Source organism: Chaetura pelagica, unplaced genomic scaffold (genome assembly GCF_000747805.2).
Source record: "Chaetura pelagica isolate M959 unplaced genomic scaffold, ChaPel_1.0 scaffold212, whole genome shotgun sequence".
NCBI lineage: Eukaryota > Metazoa > Chordata > Aves > Apodiformes > Apodidae > Chaetura > Chaetura pelagica.
In genome coordinates, this window is record NW_009952365.1 from 168,061 (window position 1) to 193,647 (window position 25,587).

A 25,587-nucleotide genomic window follows, 5' to 3' on the forward strand; every position below is an offset into this window, starting at 1 on the left:
CAATGATACAGTGTGTAGGAAACAAAGGCCGTGTAAAAAAAAAACCCACAGCCCAGCTCCCCTTTCCTCTCGGCAGCAGCAGCAGCAGCACAGTGTGTTTCCCTTTGTTTATGGAGTCACAACACAGGAAAAAGTTTATTAGTCAAATGTCATGTTTCACCCATTTAACCTTAAACACATTATCACTTCGCTGCAGTGTTACACATGTAATGATCTTGGTCACATCCCAGTCCCTCTGTACAAATAAATACATAAAGATGGAAAAAAGAGAAACTAAATATTAACATGAGTAGAGGAGAGAGCTGTATTCCAAGGAAGACAAATGCCAGCCTGGCTAGTTTCATATGGTGGGTTTCCTCTGCTATAATTCAATAATTTTTTCAAAATAAATATTCCCAGTTGGGTTAAGTCAGAGAGCTTTTTGTTAATTTCTCTGTGATTTTTCTTGACGCTTGGGGCAGGGACCTGAGCTAACAAGCTGGCAGCAGCACAGCACTGGTGCTCAGGCAGGAGCTCCCACCTTCCTCCTCCTGGGCAAACCAGTTCCTTCTGCCCCTTGGAGAGAGGGAAACATGTCCCATGCACACCGGGGGGGTGGGGTTTAATGTGATGCCAGCAGCTGAGAGCGGGCAGAGCTGCCTGGAAAGCCCGGGTACACCATGGGGTGAGAGAACGGGTCCCGTGTCCTCACCCCACGCCGGAGCCCGGGCTCAGATGACACCTCGATGCCGGCACAGCGCGTAGGTGGAGACTGTTGTTTTGACTCGCAAGTGCAATTTCTGACATCCTTTCCTGTTTGGGAGATGTTCCTGAGCTATCAGAAGGTCACTTTGCTGCAGAGTGTTTCTACAGGGAGGGAAGTGGCCTGTTTTCCCCCTTGGGGCCTGGGGTTTCTGTGCGCTGCAAACAGGCTGGGCCAGCCTGGAGCTTCCCGGGAATGCTGTGCCTTCCTGATGGCTCAGAGCCTGTTCCTGAGTTGTGGAAAAGTGGTGTAGGGAGGTTTTGTGGTGGAGCTGTCAGATGCTGGAGTGAAAAAGTTTCGTTTAGACAGGGTTTTACCACAGCTTTCAGCACTTGGCTCCCTTTGCTCAGCCTGCAGAGCTGCAGCCTTAGCAGGCCGTGCTGCAGATCGTGCGAGTGTCCTCTCAGCTCCCGAGGCCCGTGCGAGGTGGGCAGGCCACAAAGGCAGCGTGAAAAGCCATATGGAGCAGGCTCGGATGCCTCCTGGCACGAGGGTGACTAGAGGAGGCAGATGCCAGGCAGCAGATCCCTGCAACCAAATTCCAGCCGGGCAGAGGCAGCCACCTTCCCGCCAAGCAGCTGAGAAACATTAACCTCTTCCTGACAGGCTCTGCAGTCGGCTTGTTGCTCTGTTTCGTGATGGTAAATGGGGTAACTGCTAGCAAAGGTACAAACACCCTTTGTTGAAAGACAGGCCGAGAATATGTGCCTGTCAGGCAGGCAGGAGAAGGGAGTTCAGGACAGCTTATCCCTGTGGAACATCTCCCACAGCGCTTGCAGGGCCACAGCCTTGGGCTGGCTGTGGCAGGATGGTGAGGGCTGCCAAGGGGCTTCAGGTGCTTGCACCACAGGAACCTCTGCTGCTTAGATCTGCTGGTGTGTGTCTGAGGTGGGTTTTGGTTTTTAACCCTCAGGTTGCAAGTGGGCTCCTGAGTGTGACAAGGTGGTTTGGCCTGTGACAAACAAAGCATCCCTCACATTTCCTACCCAGGTGAAAATTACTGTGTGATTAGTCCTTTCTGCTTTGTGCTGAGTTTGCACAGCATTAGCAGTATGTTGTTCCTACCCCACCCCTGCTCTGGAGATACATTTTCCTATAAGGCCAGTTCAAGGGTTGAAACAGAAATGTTGAGGATTTGGGAGACAGCAATAAACAGGAGGAAGTGAGAAAAAGAAGAGAAAGGTTATCCACAGTTTTTCTTCCGTATCTTTTTGGAGTAAAACTGTTTAATAAATCTTGCAATGGCTAGGAAACCCATAATGCCTCAGAAAGAAACGGTGCTTTAATGTTAGTGTTTGCCTTTTAATGTTCCTGTTTGGGAAATAGTGTGCTCTAACCTGTGAGTTAGGCTTCGGCAGGTAGAGGGTGCAAAGGAATTGATCAACAAAGGGTTTACAGAGCACAAATCTGTTTGGCAAGAAAGTTGCTGAAAACTGTGGAGTAGATGCTGCAGAGACTACCTTTATGATTGATTTCCATTCAAGTCAGACTGACTGCAGTGTGGTCATTTTTCTAACCCATAACTGCTCACACTGCAGCAGTGTGCTATCTGCAGGGTGTCTGAATTATAGCAGTCCATGTCCATGCTACCTTTTACACAAATTACTTACACCAGTTTCTTTTTCCATGCAAATTCATCAGTTTTACAGCCTCTTGTAGCTGCTGTCAGGAAACTGTTGCAGAAAGCACAAATTGATAAAATGAGTTAATTTTACTGTGCTTAATTTTTCTTTCTTTCTGTTAACATATCCTCTCATATACTCAGTGTGCAGGAAGCGTATGATAGTTAAGAGAAGATAACAAAGGATTTGAGTGTTCTTGTCATAAATTACTTCCCAACTTAATTCCTTTTAATGATCATTCCAGATTTTCTCGAGTTTTAATGGCGTTGTGTATTTTCCGTCCCATGCTTTTAGAAGTCCGTCACTATCCAAGCTGTTCCCTTTCTGTCTCAATGACATTCTTAGAAGATCCCTGCCAAACAAAACTAATTGTCTTGTGGGGATGATGAGGCAGCTGCAATGCTACATTATTCCTTGGTCACATCTGACACTGTGAGCTCCTTAAGACTTGGGGTAAAAAACTGGCCCTGTTACAGTCAATGGCAGCACTCCCAGAAGCCTATGTTTCAGTCCAGACATGTTTGCTGGGTGATAGGAGCTATCCCATCTTCATTTCCTCACTCCTGCTCTGTTGGAGTGAAAGATTTTTTCATGTTTGAAAATGGGCCAGATTCTCAGACCAAAGATTAAACTTGGCTCAGCATCCATGTGTGGCATTGAGACTGCTTTGCCTTTGTTGCTGTGAATCAGGGCTCTCAGACAATACATTTCAGGCCAAGCTTGTGTGTTTTGTTGTGCAGTACATCCTTTTTCAGATGTGTCTGGGATGTGAGAGAAAATCATGATCTGTAGTTGTCAACTCCCAAAGTTGTGTTGTACTGTAAATAGCACTGGAGCAGCAGCAGTGGACATGGGACCCAGTGCAGTATAGTCACATTTCTTCATGAAATGCATAATCTGTTGACTTTTAACATTAAACTGCTCTCTTCCTTCTCTGTTCCCAGAAGGATATGGCACATGGGGTTCATAGGCTTGTGCCTGCAAACTTCAGGGTGTGTAGGAATTCATTATGTCTTAGTGTAAAACCAAGGCTCCAGAACAGGGAAATGAAAGATTTTCATATACTTTGCAATAAAATTTGGGTGCTGGATAAGGTAATGAGAGGTGAACAGTGGGAAGGTAGCTGCTGGACGAAAGTTTCTGAGAGTAATGTCTCAAGCTCTCGTTCAACTGGAGGAGAGGCCGGAGGAAAACTCTGATGTTCACAAGCAGGGTTTCTCATCTGCTTTTCTGCTTTCTCCAAGGAGCATTTGTAACCTCTGTGCTTATGGATGTACCTCACGTATATCCCAAAGGTCCTGAGGTGTATTTTCCTGCCTATGCTGCTTATAGTTTATGCCAAGCACACTAGAGGGATGATACAGCCTGTTTGTAACTATGCCAATAGATGCAATGTTGTCCTAAAAGCAAAAGCAACAAGTTTCATTAGTCATTAGAATGATATTAATATAAAAGCAGTGCTTAAAGAGGAAGTCTTGCCACAATTGTTTATTTTTTTAAAAGAAAATAATACCTTTGGAGGAATGTAAGAAAAAGTCTGTGTCACGGAACATTGCATTCTTGATAAAATTGACATTTTCTTGATTGCCATGCCAGTTACCATTAGTACTTCCTAATTTCCATGTCCCACCTGTTCTCATCATGAAACTAAACACAGTCATGAGGAAGCACAAAGTAATTTTCAAGTGCAATTCATACGTTATTCACATGACTTACTGACTGCAATCTCTTTTGTTTCCCCAGCACCGATAGCTGCAGGAACAGGCCCTAATTTCTCCCTCTCAGATTTGGAAAGTTCTTCATACTACAGCATGAGCCCAGGAGCAATGAGGAGGTCTTTACCTAGCACATCCTCTACCAGGTAATTTAATATCTGCCTACTACTGGGTTACTTGGAAACCCAGGCCAGCATCATTACTCATCTGGGAAAGTAACCATTAAATTCTTTGACAAGCTGTTTGGGGGCCTCAAGATGTGGAGCTGTTTCAGATTCACAGAGCTGAAAGTTCAACAGGACTGCTGTTAATGTTCTTTTTATACATACATGTTTCAAAGAAAAACTGCTGCATTAACCTGTATAACTTTTGGTTTGTGTCTCGGTGTATCAGGAGAAGTTCCACTGGAATTGTTGGAGTTTCACTTATGGCAGAAGAGTTTGGAGCATATTGAGATGTGCCACTTTGTCTTAGCAGGAAAGTCTTAAGCTAGATTTATATGCATTCTTTTTTTGTAAGAAGTATTATCTGTGAGACTTAACAGCATTGTAGGACCTAGGCCCATCATGCACATTTTCATACAGCATTTAGAAATTTGTGACACAGCCTTTGGAAAACTGAACTGTTAATGCAAGTGACTGCCCAGTCTGATTTAGATTTTGGCTTAGGTGCCAAATATCAAACAAGGATATTTTTTATTTTTTGCCTTCCATCCATGAGACATCCACTTACTCTAGTAGTCTTGAACACTATTAAAGAACCAGATTTATTATTTTTTTTCCCCCACAACCAAAATAGATCAGTTATTTCAAAGACATGAGAAGAAAGTCTTACTTCAGCCCAGGGTTCTTTCACGTTTTTATTTGAGTCTGTAGTGCCACCAGCTTTGAAGTAAGCAAGTACACACATGAAAAGTTTCTGTGGCTTGTGTATAGCTCCTGTTTTAATTTTTAAAACAAAACAATATTTAAAGAGAGGCTCTTTGCAATAGCTTATTACAGTTTATAGTGATTAGAAGAACGTTCTACATCTTGCACTTAGTGTGCATGTTATAAAGCTCAGTGACTACAACTCCCATTACACATAAATTAAAAACTTTGTGCTCCTTCTTTTTCGTCTGTAAACTGCCTACCCTACGGTGCTCATCATTAGCACCATTTTCAGGTAGAATTTACTTGTGACTCCAGAAGAAAAAAAAGTGAGGTTATTAATGTTACTTAAGAGCTCAGTTGTTGTTCTTCTATTCTTCTGCAAATAGCTACCACTGATAAGGAGCTAATTATAAACAGCATGGGTAGTTAATAACTTGGTAATATGTTTGTTTTCCTCTCATTAGGCTGTTCCCAGTCAGAAAAAAAAATATTCCTTAAATACACAGACTCAGCAGAATTATTAGGTGGTAATTATATTGTATGCACACAGTTTCCCCTATTGACACATAACAACTCTCTAAATTAAGGAATGGCCAAACCTGCATTCCACACATTCCTCAAGACTTATTCTTCATGTTTCTCACCAACTGATTTTGCATACCCACCAGCTCCTACCTGTGCAGAGCTTTGGGTGGGGAGCAGCAGATAGCCTGCAAGTTTTAAGCCAATAGAAATTGCAGTGGAATATTTTATGTCTGTGAAATATGTTCCCCCTACACAGAGGAGCCTGTTCTTGAATGCCTTGAGTCTTAATAGAATACAGATTTGGTGAAAAAAGTGAGCTGGCCCAGCCTTGGAAAGTACTTAGAAGAGAAATTCTCAGTAACGTCCCTACACAGTCTGTACAACTCATTATGGAAAGTTGAGCCAAGCTGAGAGTCTTTGGCTTTGGGATCCTCACCCTGCAGAACTACTGGAGTCTGAGTCAGTGGCCACCAGAGACCACTGAAAGGGTCTTTTGTCTCCTGAGCCTTTTGTGAGGGAGATGTGATAGATCACAAGGGAATCCTTTAGTACTGGCACTGGCCAGAGATACTTGCTGGGGGCTTTTTATGCTTGGTGGCATACAGTTGCAGAGTAAAGTGACTGTACTTGTAGGATAATATGAATGTTTGAACCAAAAATTGATTCTTGTATCATTCACATGTCTCCTCTTCTTCTTATGGGACTGAAGTCTGGGTTAATTTAATGTCTACAGTTAAAAGATTGAAGATATAAGTTTGACCTGATAAACAATTTGTCTTTCCGAATGAGCTGCGGAAAAATCTGACAGTTAAAATAAGTCTTGGGTGTCATTACCATATTCACTCAAAGTCAAACTTCACACAATAGAGATTAAATTCCTGCCTTTTTATTGACCTCTGTGCATTTTGAAAAACGTCCTAAACCATCCTTAAACCAGGCTAAACCATCTTCTAGTTAAACTAACGTATGTGTAAGGGTTCAGTCTGGATTTGTGAGAGGTTGCTTTGTATCTCATGGAAGCTTAGAGATTGGAAATGAAGCGAATCAGAAACAAAACATGATTGCTGAGAGGTTGAGCGGGCAAGATGGCTGTGCAGAACTCTCACCTTCCCCTTCTCAGGGCCCTAAAACTGTTATAGCTCCCATGACCAAGTTGGTCTCAAGCAGGCCAAACAAGATAAATCCCAACAGAAGTGCCTTTGTTTTTCTCCATACATACAGCATTTGTTGTATGTTTTTACTTTCTCAGCTCTACAAAACGTCTCAAGTCTGTGGAGGATGAGATGGACAGTCCTGGTGAGGAGCCATTTTATACAAGCCAAGGGCGCTCTCCAGGAAGTGGCAGCCAGTCAAGTGGATGGCATGAAGTGGAGCCAGGTAAGCCATGGCTTTCAGAGCCCAAAAACATCATCTCCAGATGCTCTGTTTTGTTATCAGAAAACACTGAATGCTGCCTAGAAGGGTAATCAATTCTGAACATCTTGTAACTTCTTCTGAGGTCAGTCTAATGACAATATGGTAGTGGTTTTATTGCTCCTGCAGCTGTGAATGTTTCTGTAGTGTGTCACTTTTGTATTTTGGCCAAATATCTGAAGTATTTAAATAATTCAGCAAAAGATAGGCAGTTTTTTTCTGTTCAAAACGTCCAGATTCAGCTCTGGGATAGCGGTGATAACTGCCTAGCAAAAAGCAGTACCTGTCTGGACTGTGCCCTAGAGTTACGCTGTTTAAATAAATATCCGCAAACTTATATAAGGTAGAAGGACTTTTCAAGCGTTATACAACACTTAAGCTCACTTAGTAATGACTTTTAAGAGTTTTACAGAAGGAGTTGTTGTATTAATCTGTAACACTATGAAGTGTGATTGGAGGCTTCATATCAAAATAGATATCACTGGGCATTACACTTCATAAGGTTTAGGAAGCAGCTCTTCTGCCTCTTCTCAGTTAATTTTTGTGTGTGATCCTCCTTGTTGATCATCTTTTGGGTTGTGTTATGTTGCATACTTAACTGTCCATTGATCACTTATCCTGAGATCATCTGGGTGCTTAATACTATTGGAAATATTTTTCTGGGTCAGTGCATGCAGAGGTGAAGTTAATCCCACAGTTTTGCTTACAGCGAAATAATCAGGTATTTGTTGCCAGTAAAAATATCAGAAGTCTTATTTGTTAGATGACGGCAAGCAGTGCTTTCATCTTCAGACTCCCAGTGCTTGAGAAGGCCCTCTAAGCAGCCCAAAGGGTCTTTCGCAATATGAATTTTTTTTCTTTCTTGTTTGTTTGGATTTAAAATAATACTGTTTGTGTTTGTTTTGAAACAACACATGCCTGTCCAGGGCGTAGTGTATAATGAACTATACAACACAAAAAAGTAAATTCAACCTGAACAGCATTAAAATCAGTTCTGTGGGCACTTGGCCAGCCACCTATATCCTTCATCATGTAGGAAACATACCCACATCTTTCTCTGGAGACCCTGTCAAACAGCTGTCCTTTACAGCATGCCCAGAAAGTCACCAAATTTGGGCTATTCCAGACTGGGAGTGGACTGATTCCCGTGCCTCAGAGCCCTTGGAGGATCCCCTGCCAGCTGCCCTCTCTCCTCTAATGAGGAGGAGCCAGCTTGTGGGCCCTTATTGACTGCAGATGTGGCACTTTGGCAGGAGGAGAGGGTGGACCTGCAGGCAGACAAGTGCCAGGCTCCCCGTGACTGCCTTGCTGCCGCCATCCCCAGGGCTCTGGTGTTTTCTACTGCTCAGGAGACACTAGGGGCTGTTTCCTCCATCATCTCCAGGCTCCAGATGATGTGAGGCAGAGCTTCACCTTGTACTAAACTAGTCTGCTCATGGAGCGGCAAAAACACAAACAAAAGCTCAGTGCCCATTGAAAGGGAGAGATCACAACCTCCTCTGCAGGCACAGATGGCTAAAAGCTGACTGGGTCACTGCTTCTGCATCATTGTCAGACTGGGGCTAACTCCCTCCAAAGTTTGGGGTCCTCTCTGTTAATAACAAATGTTCTCCATTTGTGCAACAGCCAGAGGTTGGCTATTAATTCTGTTGTCACCTCTGGTGGTTTTCTCCACATGTGGTCATCCCCTCTGTCTCATCCAAGTCCTGGCTAGGTGGTGGCACTGAGCTGCTGAGGTGGAACAAAGAAGTACCTAAAGCCTTACCCCTCCAAAGCACCTCCACCACTCTTGGCACTACTGGGTGCTCATCATCAAGAAGCACAACTGCCATATTAAACTTCCTGAGATGCTTAGAGAGGTAAGAATGAGTCAGAGAAGAGAAAGTCCTTCCTTCCTCATTACCTTCCTCACGTACTACAGAAGAATTCCAGGTTCTGCTTAGTCTTGCCTGTAAAATGGCAGAAAATCACCTTGCAACATCAGGGACTCAAGCCAGGTACCAACTAGATATAGCTCAGATTCACCAAGCCATCTATCACTGTCACAGCTGTGAAGGAAAAGAGCTTTCTCCTGCCTGCGTGGGATTCACTTTCAAACCATCTTTATGCTATATCCATGCAGCCCCACCCCAATAGTTCTGTGGCTTTCCAGCAGCCTCTCCTCTGAATTCCTTGCCTCAGCTTCTCTGTAAAACAGGGTCACTGCAAGAGCACAGCTGGCAGAGAGATCACCTAAAGAGCCACAGCTCATCAGTGGTGAAGGACAAATCAGTACTGAAGTGTCCTTCTATGCCAGGGTGACGTGGCACATGGTGCTTCCCACTGAGGGACAGATCCTGCTGTGGTGCTGGGCCCAGTGCCTTGCCTTACCCTGGAAATCACACATGGGTCTGATATTAAAGTCTGACCCTCTGAATTTTACATGGGTGCTTTATCTCCAGAAGTGTTAAATGTTTTACGAGTCTTCAATAGGGAGAAAATATATTGGTCACCTGAAAGCCATACAAATTATGTTAACATCCTGTATTACCTGGTGATGTTCTGCAGTTCCTCTCTGAGAGGGGAGCTTTGGAGCCTGGACCTCTTTCCTATCCATTCTTTCCAAAGTCTCTCCTGTCCAGAAAAAGGCCTTGCCATTTATTTAATCTGCAGTCAAAATGATGGCACAGTTTTAACACAGAATAATCTCCGAGCTTCAGTGTTTTGTTTTTTTTCTCAGTGAAATTCACAGTAGAAGTTTAAAGACTAAAACCATCTTTTTGTTTGACTTGGCATTTCTTCCATGTGGTTCATTTTATGCTGCATGGGATAATGCATGTATCAACAGTGCAGAATGGTGCTGGTTCAGAAGGCAGGCTGAAGTTTTATCCTGTGCTGGCAGAGCAGCATAAGCCAGATTTCCAAACTCCATAATTAAACCCTGTCCTTTGGGTTACTGGCCAAACAATGGGAGGAGGAAATCAAACCAAGGAAAGGAAGCTTAGACTTGTCTGTGGGATGGCTGCTCTGGCTGGGAAGGAAAGTTCAGAGAGGAGCCAGCAGCCAGCCTCCCAGCCCAGTAGGATCCACACCAAAGATAATAATATATCCTTTGGCTTTATTGCCTTTGAGTAGATTGCTTCCTCGCAGGAGATTTAGATTTATGCAGAGATAGCTTTTTGGCCTATATGCCTTGACAGGTTTATGGGGGTGAGAGGATGAATATTCTGTCTATGTGTGTTGCATTTGCTTAATTCTGAGGTGTGCACATGAGAAAAAAGGGGCGACTGTAACGCAGGAGCAGGTGTGAAGCACCCGTATGCTTGTGCACATGTAGAGACAGAGGGAAGTGCTCATGGCACAGAGACTATGAGAGGGTTGAAAGATGTTGCCTGGAACAGTGCAGGGAAATTAAGTCTATGTGAGCGGGTGGTTGGAGAAATGTCGCAATTGAAGAGAGCACAACATAAAAGAGAAAGGGAAAATGAAAAGACAATTTTAGACCACGCAGAAGGGAAAAAGTGTACAGGGGAAAAAAAAAAAAAGAACAAATGCCAGGAAAACAAAGATTTTACTTCCTAGAAAGGAAATATGAAATGGAATATGCAAACTCCTCTTAGAGAACGAGAGCACTCCAGGCAGAGGGTTATTTACCGCCAGCCGTGACTAGTCGCTCTACATCTGTCTCCATTTTTTTCTCTTGAACAAATTCCCTTTTTGGATACTTTCTTCCTGCTTTGCTTCCCTGTGATTGCCCCTGTAAGTGGTCTTTGGAGGGCAGGCTGTATACTCAGAACATATGTGCAAACTGGCAGGAGAACAGAAGAGGACAAAACCACTCTGTGTGCTATTTAGATTAGGCAGTAGATGCTTCCCCTGTGCCTACTCTTGGGCTCTCTGCTGCGTGCAGAACACAGGCTGCACCTATTGTCCATCCACATCCTTCCTCTCTGCTTTTACATCCCAGGGCCTTGGGACTCAGAGCACCCTGACGTCTGTCTCACGTGGAGACTTTCCTGAGCATAGATCCTCCATGCTTCTCCCACCAGCAACATGACCTTTCCATTGCTGGCATCTCTGACTCATCATAACGAGCAGAGGACTCAGCCTTGTGTTGCTTACATCTAAACACTTCTTGAAAGCAAGGATAGCACTCTACTTATACGTCAGATGTGACAGCCAAAGCAAAACCCAACATTAATTCCATGTTCCTTGTACTGTACTCCTTGAGACTTGCATCCATTTACCTGCCCTCGAAAGCTCCTGGGGAGCTCTCAGGCCTAAAAAGGCTGGAGTCTGCCAGAAAAGATGAATTTCCTTTCACAACAGGAAGGCTTAGGAAGTAAAACAAAGCAGACATGTAGTAAATTACTTCTGCTTTTCAAATACCTTTTGCGGTATCCTCCTTACCATTACTTTATCTCAGCACTTTCAGCCCATAACTCTTGTTAACTGAGAAGGGCAAGAGAGGATAAAGATGATGTTAGTAAGAAAATAAGGCAACACCACACTGGATTTGAACTTATGTACAAAGCTGGCCTGTGTTCAGTTCTGTGGCAGCTCTGCTTGTCATAGGGGTAACCCTAATTACAGGTTGAAGTTTTTTAATTCTGTGCTAGGTTCTTTTGTGTCTTCCCCTTGAAAACTCCAGGAACCAAATGAGACTTTCAGTGCAAAAACCTTAAGGAATTAGTGATAACACTTGCAGTACATGACTTAAAGACATATTGACAGTTCCAGGGGCTCATGAAGTTGATAATATTATATGAACCTGCAGCAAGGCAGAGAGCTCCCTGTTAGACTGCTGGACACGTCTTTGGTAGTTAAGATGCTATTGAAGTCAGCTTCATGATTGCTCGCTACACCACTCAGGCTAGTGCTTCTTATTCTCATGTCACCATCTATGGGACTGTCTGAAAATAATTTCTGAGCAGTTTCTATGCAGAGGAGGAGCTGCAGTCCTGTCTCAGAATATTTCCTGCAGTGACAGTGACCTCTAACTTATGGTACCACGTCTTTCCCCATTGCTGGTTATGGAACAACCATATGCAGGCAACCAGTCCAAACTCTTGTTTCAATAACCCTTTTTTTAAATCTGGCGTAGGCTTTCTTTTTAGCAGATTCTCTGCACTCAAGAAAACTCTAAGAAACTTTTATTTATTCCTTACACAACAGAAAGACTCATTCAGGCATAGAACAGATGACCGCAAGAGTTTGTTTTCAGAGTCTGTTCAGAATTATATCTTGGAAATGCCAGAGAAAGTGGTGTAAGGGAGATCCTAGATTGTGTTCTTTATTCATTCTTTATGCCCTAAACATGGTTGTTGCCTGGCACTAACTAGAAGATAAAATATGTGTAGTATGTCCTGGCATCAGGGATGCAGAGTGCATCTGATCTGTCCTCAGGCGAAAGGTCTGTGGGCTCATCAAAAGACTTGAAGCCACACACTAACTCAGGGTTCAGAGAAGTTTCCAGTGACTGTGCTACATTACTGCCAATGATTCAAGGGACTGACTGTAGAAAATATGATTAAAAACATGAGAACCATGTATTATAGAAAATAGGGAGTAGAAGAATAATCCCTTTTTACTGGGAAAACGTTCAACTTCAGACCTGGAGTATTCAATATCAAATAATTCTCTGGCACTAATTTTCAATGACTTGCTGTAGTGGGCAGTTTTCACTGGATCATAACTAAACACAGGAATTTCATGATCTTTATTCATTTCCTTAAGCTGAACTGTTTGGATACTCACAGACCTATTTAAGAAAGTAAAAAACAAGGAGATGTTTCTTTTCCTTAGACCAGAGGAGGTCTTTGTCCAGGATCCTTGCCAATTATATTTACTCAGGATTTCCCAGATGTGACATTGTCCTGCCCTCCAATTCTCAGTGTGCAAAGAAAGGTCAGACAGCACACTCACACATCCACTAGGATTGTCCCTGCCTGTACAACAGCTTCTTTCCATACCTGGACACATTTCTCAGCAGGCACCAGTGCCATATTTTCCTCCATTGAACTTCATCTCTGAAGACGATGGGAACATTTCGCAACCAGGCAAACCTCCAGCCCTCAGCATAGTTTGGCCCTTCGCATGGGAGGTCAGAAACAGATCATGTTTCTCTTGTGGCCAGAACATTTTGGTTTATAGCAGAGAAAATGTCGTCAGGCTAATTTGTGCCATTAAGCTGATAAAGAGATGCCGCGAGCGGTCCGGCAGACAGAACCTGTTGCCTCCTATGTTAATTCACTGTTCATTTTCTTTGAAAAAACTTATGCTTTGTTAAACTGTATACTGTGACTGGATCTCCTGCCCATTTCCTCATTCCCAATCAGACTCGTGCTTCTCCTCATCTACAAGGCCTTATACACAGTTTGCGACATTTCTCCACACTTTACAGAGACTTCCAACATCCTAGTTCTGCCACAACCAAGAGTGTGCTTGGGCCTGTGCTACCTTTCATGCTTCCATTACTGGTACATGGAATCAAACATGTCCTCATGTGCATGCTACTGCCTAAAAAGTTGGGTTTAAGTTAACAAAATGCCACAAGCCAAATGTAGGATGGGAGCACACCTCAAGGAACTGCAGCTACTGCAGAATACAGAGCTTTTCTTAAATGTCGTTTTGCTTTCAGAGTCCGTGTGTTCCCCTATCCCTGCTCTCTGCATTACAGTAACCCATCAAAACACAAGCTGCCCAGTGGTTTTCAAGAACATAAAATGTTTCTTTTCTTCTAACAGCAATAACACTTATCAACTTTTACTGAAATACCATATCAGCTCCTTGTCACTGGCAGTCTACAGTTCCTGCCGCTAAAAGTTTAATGCATTTACAGGAGCACTTAGGCATCAAGACTTTGATATCACAATCTGTTAGTCACAGGTGCTACATGATAGGTTTGTGTTAGCACATTATAGATCTTTTATCAGATCCTGCACAAAATGTGTGTTTCTCTGCCAGGCAATCAGAATCAGGCTGCTGCATAGTTGATGAGTCACTCACCGATAGAAGTTGTTGTTTATTTTAAACAGAACTTTTCCAGAACTGCACCTTAATGGATAACTTAAACTCTAAAGGGAGTCAAGGCCAGCAAAAATTAAGAACTTTATGTGAGCCAGGAAATATGCAGCAGGTCAATAGTGGTGCTTTGAGCCTTGTCCATCTTTTCAAAAGCATTCATCAAGTCAAATGATTAACACCACTCATTTGCTACAACAGACATAGTAATTTTGACAGCAGATTACCACTGGATCAATAGCTCAGCTTTTCTTTGGCGATTCTCCTCATAGCATGAGACCTGTGACAACATGCCATGCTGCTGGCATTCCTGTCTCAAAATCATGGAGGGAAGTTAGAGGTGTGGAAAGAGCTACTGATGGAAAAATCAGATCAGATTGAAAACTCCTAGATGTTTTCACACCTCTCAAAGGCTCCTGTTTTTCTGTAAACTGGAGAACACAACAAACTTGAGATTGACATTCAGCCTAAACTATACTTTCAATTTTTTATACCATTAATAATCCCACACAAGTGTTAGAGCACATGTCTCAGCTGTGCTATAATCTCTTGAGGAAAACTATCCCTCCAGGATTGTCCTGGAGAAGTCAATCAGTCAATGTTGTGGCTCTGCTTCTTGCATCTAATTCCAGATGTCAGGAGATGCATCATTTTACAATGAGTATGGAGCTTTAGGAGTTGTGAGTTACAGAATGCAGAGTGTTTCACTTCAGCTACCAGATTAAAACTGTGGGTTTGACTGGCCTGATGCTACCATCATCTAGACATATGGAGGGAAGTTAGAGGTGTGGAAAGAGCTACTGATGGAAAAATCAGATCAGATTGAAAACTCCTAGATGTTTTCACACCTCTCAAAGGCTCCTGTTTTTCTGTAAACTGGAGAACACAACAAACTTGAGATTGACATTCAGCCTAAACTATACTTTCAATTTTTTATACCATTAATAATCCCACACAAGTGTTAGAGCACATGTCTCAGCTGTGCTATAATCTCTTGAGGAAAACTATCCCTCCAGGATTGTCCTGGAGAAGTCAATCAGTCAATGTTGTGGCTCTGCTTCTTGCATCTAATTCCAGATGTCAGGAGATGCATCATTTTACAATGAGTATGGAGCTTTAGGAGTTGTGAGTTACAGAATGCAGAGTGTTTCACTTCAGCTACCAGATTAAAACTGTGGGTTTGACTGGCCTGATGCTACCATCATCTAGACATAGTGTTTTCACTGACTCTACTGTCCAAATTTAAAGCAGGTCATCTATGTGTTGGGACAGCCATAAGACCACCTTAACATTTACAAATAATGCAAAGACAGTGATATGGTTCATGTCTCACTTCTGACACCAAGTGAAAACTAGAAGCTTCCCTGGCACTAGGACAAGAGCAGACACCTTACATCATCTCCAAGGTGAGCTCTGAAGGACAGAAGGCCCCTCTGAATATGGCCCTGCATTTCTTGCTGATTTGGAGTCTGTCAAACATGAATCTTTGTGAGCTCCAGACAGGTCTCCTCTGATGCAGTTATCCTTGAAGATCATCTGATAGTGCAGCATGGGACTGTGTAATTGCAAAATGGGATTAAAGACATTGGAAGTATGGTACCTGTCTTCCTAAAGTTGAACTAGTTTTCGTGTTTGCTTCTGGGACCAATTCAGGATGTTGACTTGGATCTATAAACTCTTCTATAGATTAGATCTTGGTTAGGAAATGGACTGCATTCCTTTCATGTGCTGTCTTAGCAGTTGAGATCAGCAGACTTGCTTTTTCTAATGTGTTTGGGAAGTAGAAGCAATATTTTATCTCCTGTGGTATGTGGCTGGTACAAAAATGTTCAGGCTTATTAATTCTTCAGGATACAGGAAAAGTCTTCATCACCTATGTAGGCAGTCATGGGAAAGGACCCACTGCAAAGACTGCATTGAGCTCTTTTTTTTTTTCTTTTTTTTTTTTCTTTTTGTGGGGGGGCAGCTGGAAAATATTAGTAGTCTTCAGAGCCAATATACAGTACATATTGAGAGCCAGTAAATGATGCATATTATTGCAAATTCCTGTGCACTTCTGCATTTTATAAAGCAGATAACTAAAATACTCACCTAGCCAGATCAGTTCCCCAAGGGATACACTTTTCCAAGTAGAGGACAAACCAAAAACACAGAGCAGAACACAAATTAGCCAAATAGAATGGCTAAGTGGTGGAAACAAATGGTTTTAGGATCACTGAGTAAGGACCATGACCTCCTTTTGCATCAGTCAAGGCAAATGTGAAACTTTGTGAAAGAAGCTCACCACGAAACAGATGCTGGGCTATCTTAGGTAAATAAATTACAAAAAAATAATAATAAAAAGGTCCCCTCCACATTTTACAAAGCACAGCTGTGTAAATATTGCATGAGACAGGGGAGAGGGGGAGAGATGTAACATACACCCCTTTTTATGCAGAAGTTCTGCTCTCGGCGCTGTTTATTAACATTCCCAGTACAACCATCACTCCGCTGCGGAGCACACAGTGCGGCTACTGTGCTCCCTGCACACGTTTTGATCTTTGCTTCAGAGGAGAAAACAGCCTTTCTTTTAAAGGCAACATTTTCACCCGAAATGTGCAATGAGAGGCATTAGGGGACAGAGAGAAGATGGTACAGGAATGGGAACAGGAAGCAAACTCTATTACATCTCTCTTTTTTCTCTCTTTTTTGTTTCCTTTCCCACACTGTGTCTGCTTCAACTGACTCTAGATGTTCCCCTAGCTCTGCACAAAGTGAAAAGCAGTCCTGAAATCTTGATTTCATTGAGCTGGATACCTACTGCAATCTTCCTGTTTCTCAGCTGCTAGGTACAGCACATTCCAGCCTTAAAAAAAATGTGGATCTGTCCACAGAGAGGGAAAAACGGCTTTTCTCCGCTAGCCTGAAGGCTCACCTAGCCCAGTATAACACGTCTGACATGATCTGGTAGTGGTCACTTAAGGAAAGAATACAACAGCAGGACAGGCATCAAGTGATGCTTTTAAGAGTAGTCTCACAGGTCTTGACAGCAAACAGCTTGGTTTCATGAGCCAGAGGCTCTGTTCACATCTTTGTGTTTGACAGCCTTCAGTGGACTTTTCTTTTGGAGATGTGTTCGGTTGTTTTTAACCTATTCTTTATTTCGGCACAACATCCCATGGCAGTGAGTTCCAGTTTTGCTGGGAGCTGTGTAAGCAAGAACCACTTCTCTGCTGCCTGATAATTTTGCTTGATGCTCCACAGTGAGTTTTTTTACTGCCAGAAGTAGTGAATAAATCATTCCCTGGTTACTTTCTCTCAAGTTAAGTGCTGCCCCAACACTTTGACCGCAGCCGTCAGAGAGCATAAGAAAGCAGAGAAATCTGTCTAGCAGCCTGTTAGCTCAGGTAACAATTTAGCTGAGTGGCTGCAGAGCCATCCTGTACCTCTAGGAATGTATATATGCTGTGGTAGCAGCTGTGTTGTTCCCCCAAAGTGGGTAGTCTGTAACATTGACCCATAAACATATGGCATGAATGCAGGGCTCCCCCAAACAGCCCTGCCCCACAGTGGTGACTGTAATGAAGACACTGCAGTTTCCATGAGGGATGCTGCTTAAATACTTGATTTTCTTCATTTTCCAGCTCCATAAAAATTTCAGATTCAACAATGTCTTTATCTAGTGTGCTGCAGTTTTATTCTGATTTTGTTGGTGTATTGCTCAAGGGAGAGCAGGTAACCCACATCATCCTCCACCTCTGCTTGGCCAGTGCAGCCCTGGTGAGATTGTCCTCTCTGCTGTTCTCTTACATCCATGGTTCCTGCTTTTTTTAGTGTGATATACACCAAAAAACATAGCATAAGAAATCCTGTTGCTAAAGTTAGCTGGAAAATTATAGGCTGTTTTACTGGTTTGTGCACAGTCTTCGTTTGTCTTACTGGGATTTGCAGGCAGATCTTTGAACCCCCAAAAGCCAACAAGAGTGAGATGGAACCTGCAGTCCTCATGTCCAAGAACAGTACTCTTGAAAAGAACAAGACTATTTCAGCAAGGGCTGGAAACAAAGTCTTGGGTTCTACCTATAGAAGGGAAATAGATCTGATTTTTAAAGTAAGGATTTACAGGCAGAGAGATTTGAAATGCATAAATGTTTACATTATCTTTCTTTGTGCTTAGTGTAATGTCCCGTTTTATTACAGCAGCCCACGTTTGTCTCCATGAGTATTAGCTGTGATGCAGCACACTAATGCACTACCTTGCTCCAAACAGGAGAAAGCACTTTGGATCTAGTCCAGATTTAACCTTGTTGCAGGGCTTGCCTTTACTGTTAACTGAAATAACAGCAAACAAAAGTAAAGCATCCTCCTGACTCTTCCTCTGAACTCAGCCAGTCCTAGGTGGGAGATGCATCTTTGAAGCAAAGGGTCATTCCCACTTTTCCATGATTCGTGTGCCTCACTCTGCCCTTTCCATCCTTACAGCCTACATCTCTTTTCCATTCCTTGAGTGAAAACTGCTTGGCCACACCTAGTGTAAACGGGTTGTACAAGGAACTACTTCCCAGTGTCAAAGCAAAGGTTGAACATCTGACACCAAAATCATTCCTTCAGAGTCCTGTCATCCAGGTGAAATTGCTAGTTCTGGCCATTTTTAGATTTTAAAAATCAAAAGATCCCCAAAACAGCTGTAATTCTTGCTGAAATCTGTAGCCAAATGGCATTCAATAAATAAATTTCCTGCCCTCTGTTAAAAAATTCTTTATCTATAAACCAAATAATTTGGGGAGGACAGGTTTTAATGGAGCAAAGCAGTCTTACAAACAGCATTTTTCCCATGTCCTGAGCACTGTTGTGCTGTTGTCATTTTACAGTGCTGTTTCTCTACTTCTGCAGGATTTTTCTCTTTAAGGTTATGTGGAAAACCCTGAACAAAAACTGGCACATAATTCAGAGTAAACAGTGGCAGTGACTGAATAGAAACCTGATGTCAAACATACAACCACCCTGGGAGGTGGAAATCCCTCGCTTTCCTCTTCCAGTTGTTGACTTTTTAAGTGTATGATTCATAAAATTAGTGACTTTAAAATGCATAGAAATATTATTTTTTATATTCATAGCGTCATCTTAAAAAAAAATGGTTAAAAATCGATTTGCTGGCCTCTTGGGGAAATGCTGTAATGTTTTTGGCTGTCTCCTACTTTCTGCTGCCAGCTAAAAGTACCATCTGGCTTGTTTAGGGCCCTTTTCCATATCAGGTGCTTCCAAAATTCTCCCCAACCAGAGGATTGTTTCATTGGGTTGCTTTGCCTGCTGAGGCATGTGTCCTGGGCTGGGAATCCTACTGCTTCTGTTCCCTGCCATCTTGCTGATGGTGGTGTGTGTATGTTTGGGCACAGATCTTGCTGCCTCTCTCCCGAGGACATTTGCATCATTGTCAGCTGCACATATTAAATTGATATGCAGGGCTCAGAAACACGTATCCCCTCTTTTGTCCCTTTGTTTGTGCAATTGTTGTGGTTTTAATTCTTCTTTGACACCTGGAATATCACAAAGCTGCTTGATAATCTGTTGGCTACTAAGGGAAATGACATTGATAGAAGGATAATGTGTGTCAGACTTATATCTAGATAATTGCAGGCACATCCCAAACCCTTGCAGCTCAAGGAATGAATATCCTAAATCCATTATTAATTTGGAGAGTCATGTGGCAGTTGGCTGCAGTGTCATCCTCTCGCTGCAAGAGTCAATTTCAAGGGATTTTAAGGACCATTTTGGTTAATTCTGCGTTGCTCTGCCGAGTTATACCTAATACTCCTGGTTTCCTCGGTTTTGGTATGTTCTTGCTGCCATTTTGTGGCAGCGTGTGGAGCCATAACAAAATGGGGTTGATGTCCTGACTCCTCACTGAGTGGATCTTCCCATGTGCCCTCTCCAGCACAGGCAGGAGATACCAGGAAGACAAGCTCTGATGCACTCCACGTAGTGCCAGTTGATGGTGACACCTCCACCTCAGGAGTCTTTATTTTTCAAATTTGCTGTTTTACTTAGGAATAGAAGTCTACCCCTCAAAGGATTTATCAGTGGAGTTGAAGTATTGTAGCTTCTAAGTATAGACTTTTGATGTGATTATATGGAAAGATGGAGCATGTTTTGAAACAGGTACTGCCGGGAGCTGTCTCGTCCTATTTCTGAAATGATCTGTGCCATACACTCCTGACTTTCCCTGTCCATCCATTAAAAAGTGAATTATGAAGAGTGCTGAGACAAACAGATAGTAGTTTAACCTTGTTAGTAAATATCAGGTAGCTGATACATACTGCTAGAATGTTACATCACAGCCTTCCTCTTCAATATAGGTTTATGAAATTATCTTGTTGCTATATAAACTGCCTTGGCTGTGTACATTCTTCCAGAGGTTTATTGTTCTTTGTGTGTTGGCACAGTAGCATGACTCTGAAGAGTCACTTCACAATGCGGTGAATTTTAAAGACTTGGGAGATGGCCATGTCTATTTTTCAGCAAAGGAATGAAAGCTTTTCTTTTTTCTTTTCTTTTCTTTTTTTTTTCCTAATGTATTAAAAGTTTCAAAAGATGTGCCAAAATGAAAAGGAAATAATAGCTAAAGACTGGATGAGAAGTAGTGCCTCAGAGAACTGACTTTGTTTGTTTGCTTGTTTCCCCCACAATCTTAGTATTTTAACTCCAAAAAACCTGTTTTGGGAACTAGTAAGATACTTGAACTCTATCACACATTATTCATTTATTTTTGTGTGAGTGCAATAAAATTTTTATGAGCTGTAATCTTGTTCTTTTAATAGAGAGAAAACTATGCAGAATATGTTGCTTAGAGTATTAGATAAGCTACAGTGTGTTAATCAAATATTTTTGTGATATGAGGGCAGTTGAGAAAACAGTACAATTTTTGCTAATGGCACTGGTAAGTAAACGGATCTATCATTACATTGTCATGAAAAGTGACATTGAGCAGAAACACCCTGCCAATCCCTAGAAGATAAGTATTTAATGTAATTAGACAGACACTGTCTCCTTTGTTGAACGTAGCATTAATCACCCAGAGAAGTCCAACTTTATATGAAATGGCTTTTTTTTCCTGATATGTCTTTGTATTAGAAAGCTTCTTACCTGATTTTGTCATTATGATATATTTGAAGAAATCACTGGCTATTCGGGTTTCCTCATGACATATCTTGCTGTTCTGTGTTCCATAATATTTATTTATTTATTTATATTATTATTTAGCAATGTTACATTATATAGTCGTGACTTGTTTCTAAGTCTAAAAACCCACACACATTCGGAGCTGAACCTCTTTGAGACAGTTAATGCATTCAACTTATGAAATATAAAAGAAATACAAATAGCTTCCTTTATGTCCTTCAGTTCTCCCTGTGTGGTGTTAGCACAGGTTCATTGCTCAGGAATAAGCAAAATGTTTCTTGCCTGCAAATGCTAGTTCATAATATCACACACACACACAAAAAAACTTCTTTCTATGAAAATCTCATTGTTAAATTGATGAAAAATGTTGCCCCCTTCCAGAATTCATTGGCACTACATTTTTTCTTTATTATTTTTTTTTTCCCCTCTGTTGCTTGTAATTTGTACTGTGAAATGCTGTCTGGTGATGACCGGGTATCAACTTGAATGAGTGCACAGCTGTGTCTTCCCACCTTCTCAGTGGTGCCGAGGGCTTTGAAGGGGAAGAAAAGGGTTTACTCAAAGATGACAGCAGACTTCACTGAGTAACAGGTTGAGGTCAAGTCGGTTTATTTGTTGGGATGAACAGAGTGCAGAGATGAAAAATCTTTGCCATAATAAGGTTTAGGAAGAAAATGCTGACTAGTCTAAGCTTTGATTCCAGCCGACAGATCCTTTTCTAGTGTTCATTACTTGATTTCACAGTTCAGGCAATTTGAAGAGGCTTAAAATTATATTTCTGCTCTCCTCTATAAACTTTTTGATCACTTCCTAATTTTTGCTTTTAGTAAAGTTACAGGGACTCCCTAATGTATCACTCCTGCCTTCAGACTCTTACAAAGTCAAGATGCTATCAAAAATATAAGGATAAGCGTATAGTTTTTAGACCCCTACTTTTGCTGATTCTTTTTATAAATGAAGTAAAGATTTCAGAAAAAAAATCCTCCCCTGACCAGTGGATGGTAAACTAAGCCTGGTGCTTAAGTAGTCACTGGTAGTAGTTCCTCTCTGGGCATACAAGATTTTTATGTTCCTGGTAGCAGCATTAATGAAGCTCCTGCAGCCCAGTGTGCTCAGAGGCAGTCCTCAAGTGCTGGTGAGCCATGCTCCTGAAAGGGAGTCACAGCAAGGCCCCAGATAATCAGAGCAGAACGTCCTGACGTGGTGTGGCAGCGCTGGGGCTGCACTGACCTGTCGGCAGCGTCGCGTAACCGGTGCAGCCTCACAAAGGGGCTGCAGAGGGCTGAGCTGCCAGCCTTTGGGGCTCTCCCAGCTGCACCTCCTGCCCTTCCCTGTGCCAGCTGCTGGGAGGGGAAGGTAGGCGCTTCTCCTTTCCCACCCTTTTTCTTCCATCACCACCACCTGCTTCCTAACCTGCTGGAGTGGGCAGAATAGGAGTATCTTTAGCCATTTGCTAAAATCTTCCCCCTCAGACTTTCTATTACTTCTGCATTCATTCTTTGCAGGAAGAGGAAACTCACTGGTCAAACCCTTGGACACCAGAATAGTTGCATGCAGTTTCCCAGGGAGCCAGATAGCTCTAAAGCTTCCCAGTGAGTGACAGTTTCTCTCTTCTATTCTTCTGAAACATGTGTTTTACACATATACTGAAAAATGTTAATATCGATTTACAGCCAGCTTCTTGGTTTTTTTTTATTTAAATATAGCTATATAAAATCTCCCAAAGTATATACACTTAGAGCACCTCAGCACACATGTCACTTCTTTTACGTAGGAAAAATGTGTTGGATGCTCTTATACACATAACATTATTGGGCTTGAAAGCTGTTAGCTCATTTAGAGTTAGTGGCAAGAGCACTGGACTTGCCAGCACCAAACTGTGAAACCTTTTTTGTGTGACTAGTGGAAATCTCATGGGGGTGGCAATCCAAAAAAGGGGGAGGAGGGAGGAGGGGGTGTAAATCTGTGCATTTGGATTCGAGTACCTTGAATACCATGTTATCAACTTTGTCCTAGAAGTCCTTGAATCACAAATCATTGGAAGCTGGGAGAGTATTTTGGAGAATTATGACTGTATGCTTTCCCTGGTCTTTTACTCCTTTCTAGGCATCCATTAGTTATCACTGTCAGAGAGAGGATACTGGGCTAGGTGGATCCCTGTAATCTGATTTGGCATGGCTATTTTTCTGTGTTCCTAAGCTCATGAGATCAAGTTATGTAGGATTATTTCATAATGCCAGAGCAGCAGTTTCTGAGGTTCGACAAAGCTATCTAGCAAAGTGTCTAATAAAAGAAAAATCCTGTCCCATACTGTAGCTTTCTTGGTCCAGTGAAGCAGCATCCTCATGCATACAAATCTTGTGAAGTTGCTTCTTATAGCTCCCTCTGTCCTTGCATTTTTGTTAGCTAAAGTGCCATTTTCCTTTTTACAGCTTAATTGAACCTAAATGCACCCATTTTCTGCAATGTGGTATTCTGGTAATTTTACTATTTGCTCTTAAGGTTTCCCTTAAGCAAACTGAAAGCTTCCCCGTTATCACTTCACTGGGCCAAGATTTCACACAGTATCCTGCTTGCTACATAATATGATAGTGTTCTCTCTCACCTTGTTTCTTTTTTCTTCTTTTACTTTCTTTTATAAAATCAGGATATCTAAGAAACCCCGAACACCGCGGAGCACTACATGGTGGGTGTGCTTATTCAAACAAATGCTCTTGTTCTCGGTGCACAGACATTTTGTGTTGGTTGGGGGGATGTCCCAGGTTTCCCTCTCCTGTGTGTTCTCCAGTGTCTAGTAAAAGAGAGGGCTCATGCCAAGCACTTTGCCAGAGCGGAGGGAGCACTTACATGTTACCTCTGCCCTTCCCATGCGTGTTTTCATGAAACTTACTGGGAATTTTTCCCTGGGAGCTCTCTGCCTCTCCGTCAGATGTGTTTGAAATCTGAAACTCAGCAGATGAGAGAGGCATTGGGCAGGTCACACAAACCAACCTGCAGGCATCATTGTCCTACCTGGCTCCTCTGGAAATGACCCCAAAGCCAAACTGCTGTGGTCTGCCTTCCCTGCAGCAGGACATGTCATTTTTTCCAGAGGGATTTTTTATTCCTCCCAGAATCCTAGAGCTATTGGGAATGCAGAAAAATGAGGCTGACTTCACCTATCTGCTATCACCCACCTGAGAGCCAATCTGTCAGAAAGTGGTTTCGCTGCCTGGGAGCTGCCAAGCCTTCCCCAGGAGGGAAGTGCCATTCCAGCAGGGACTCACCAGCCTACAGCTGGCCACGAACACTGTCCCATAAAAGAGCACAGCAGCTGTAGGTCAGCTACAAAGTATTTTCTGTGTTATGGAGAAATGGGATGACTGCTCAGTCCCGTGGCTGTCAGACCTGGGCAGGCACACGGTGCAAATCCCAAGGACCACTGGAGAGCAGTACATAACAGTTCCATGAGTACACTCTTGACCTGTCAAATAAATGCATTTCAGCTGGGTACGATACACATGGATTCAGTTTGCAACTCTTTCTTTCTTTGGAATAACATCTAAACACCTCAAAATTGTGCAGAAATCAGGTGACTTTACAGTACATGGTAAATTACCTGAGCTGTTTTCAGTCTTGAGCACAGCTCTTTTATTAATTAAAACGTATGTTCAATGGCAGTGTATACCGATTAAGTCTTCAAAACAGATGTTAACGCCAAACTTAGTTTTGTCATCATAAAAGTCATTTTAAAACATTACCATGCAGTAACTGAAGTCACAGGTCGAGAAAATCTGCATATTTACCCATCTCCATCTCATGCCTTTGGCATTTAGCAGCCATCATTGTTGTGTATAGCCTGGGTAGCCAATGATCTTTTGATGTCATGCAAACAATGAGGAAATTATTTTTGAGAAAATAAAAAAACTCCAGAAAATTTTACTCCATCCTCTTCAGTTACTAAAATTCCCTTTAGTATCACTTGCAATTTAGCATCCATATGCATCTCAGGAAGATATAGTTGAAACATAAATCTATTCTGGGTCTTTTACTTGCAAAAATATCATACCTCAGCTATAATCATATGCAAAGACTTTTTAGAGGGCTTTGTAAATGCCATCCAAATTTATGATGGCATTTTTTGCCTTACAGCTATAGATGTTCCATCCCCAAATCACCCACATAAAGGTATATTCTCCTATGGATGGCTGCAGTTTGTCCCTGCTGCTATATCTAATCTGCCAAGTATGCTGAAAAACTCTCAAATAACATTTAAAATGAAACAAATGTAGTAATGAATTTTAAATGATGAGATGTTTAAAGATGTCATTAGAATTTTTTTAAATTCTTATTACAATATATATTTATACAATGCAAAATAGGACTGAAACAAAAATTAAATCAAAGGGAAAACTGAACTGTTATCTCGCTGCTTATTACATTTCTCATTAGAGTTTTTAAATAGAAAACTCACGAGATTATATTTTGAAAAGATTGGTAATCTGTTGAGTGCCAGTTTATTAGTTACTGAAAGAACCACTTGGGTGACAAAGCAGGAA

At 42.1% G+C, this 25,587-nt stretch overlaps 1 protein-coding gene across 1 annotated transcript in view; it reads left to right on the top strand.

Moving 5' to 3' along the window:
* Nucleotides 1-25,587, top strand: part of NFIA (nuclear factor I/A) — a 243,208-nt gene that overhangs the window by 163,385 nt on the left and 54,236 nt on the right. Inside the window, exons 4-6 of the mRNA XM_010007955.1 lie at nucleotides 4,108-4,225; nucleotides 6,726-6,853; nucleotides 23,697-23,735. Coding sequence (XP_010006257.1) covers nucleotides 4,108-4,225; nucleotides 6,726-6,853; nucleotides 23,697-23,735 — 285 coding nt within the window. The remainder of the gene's footprint in view (nucleotides 1-4,107; nucleotides 4,226-6,725; nucleotides 6,854-23,696; nucleotides 23,736-25,587) is intronic.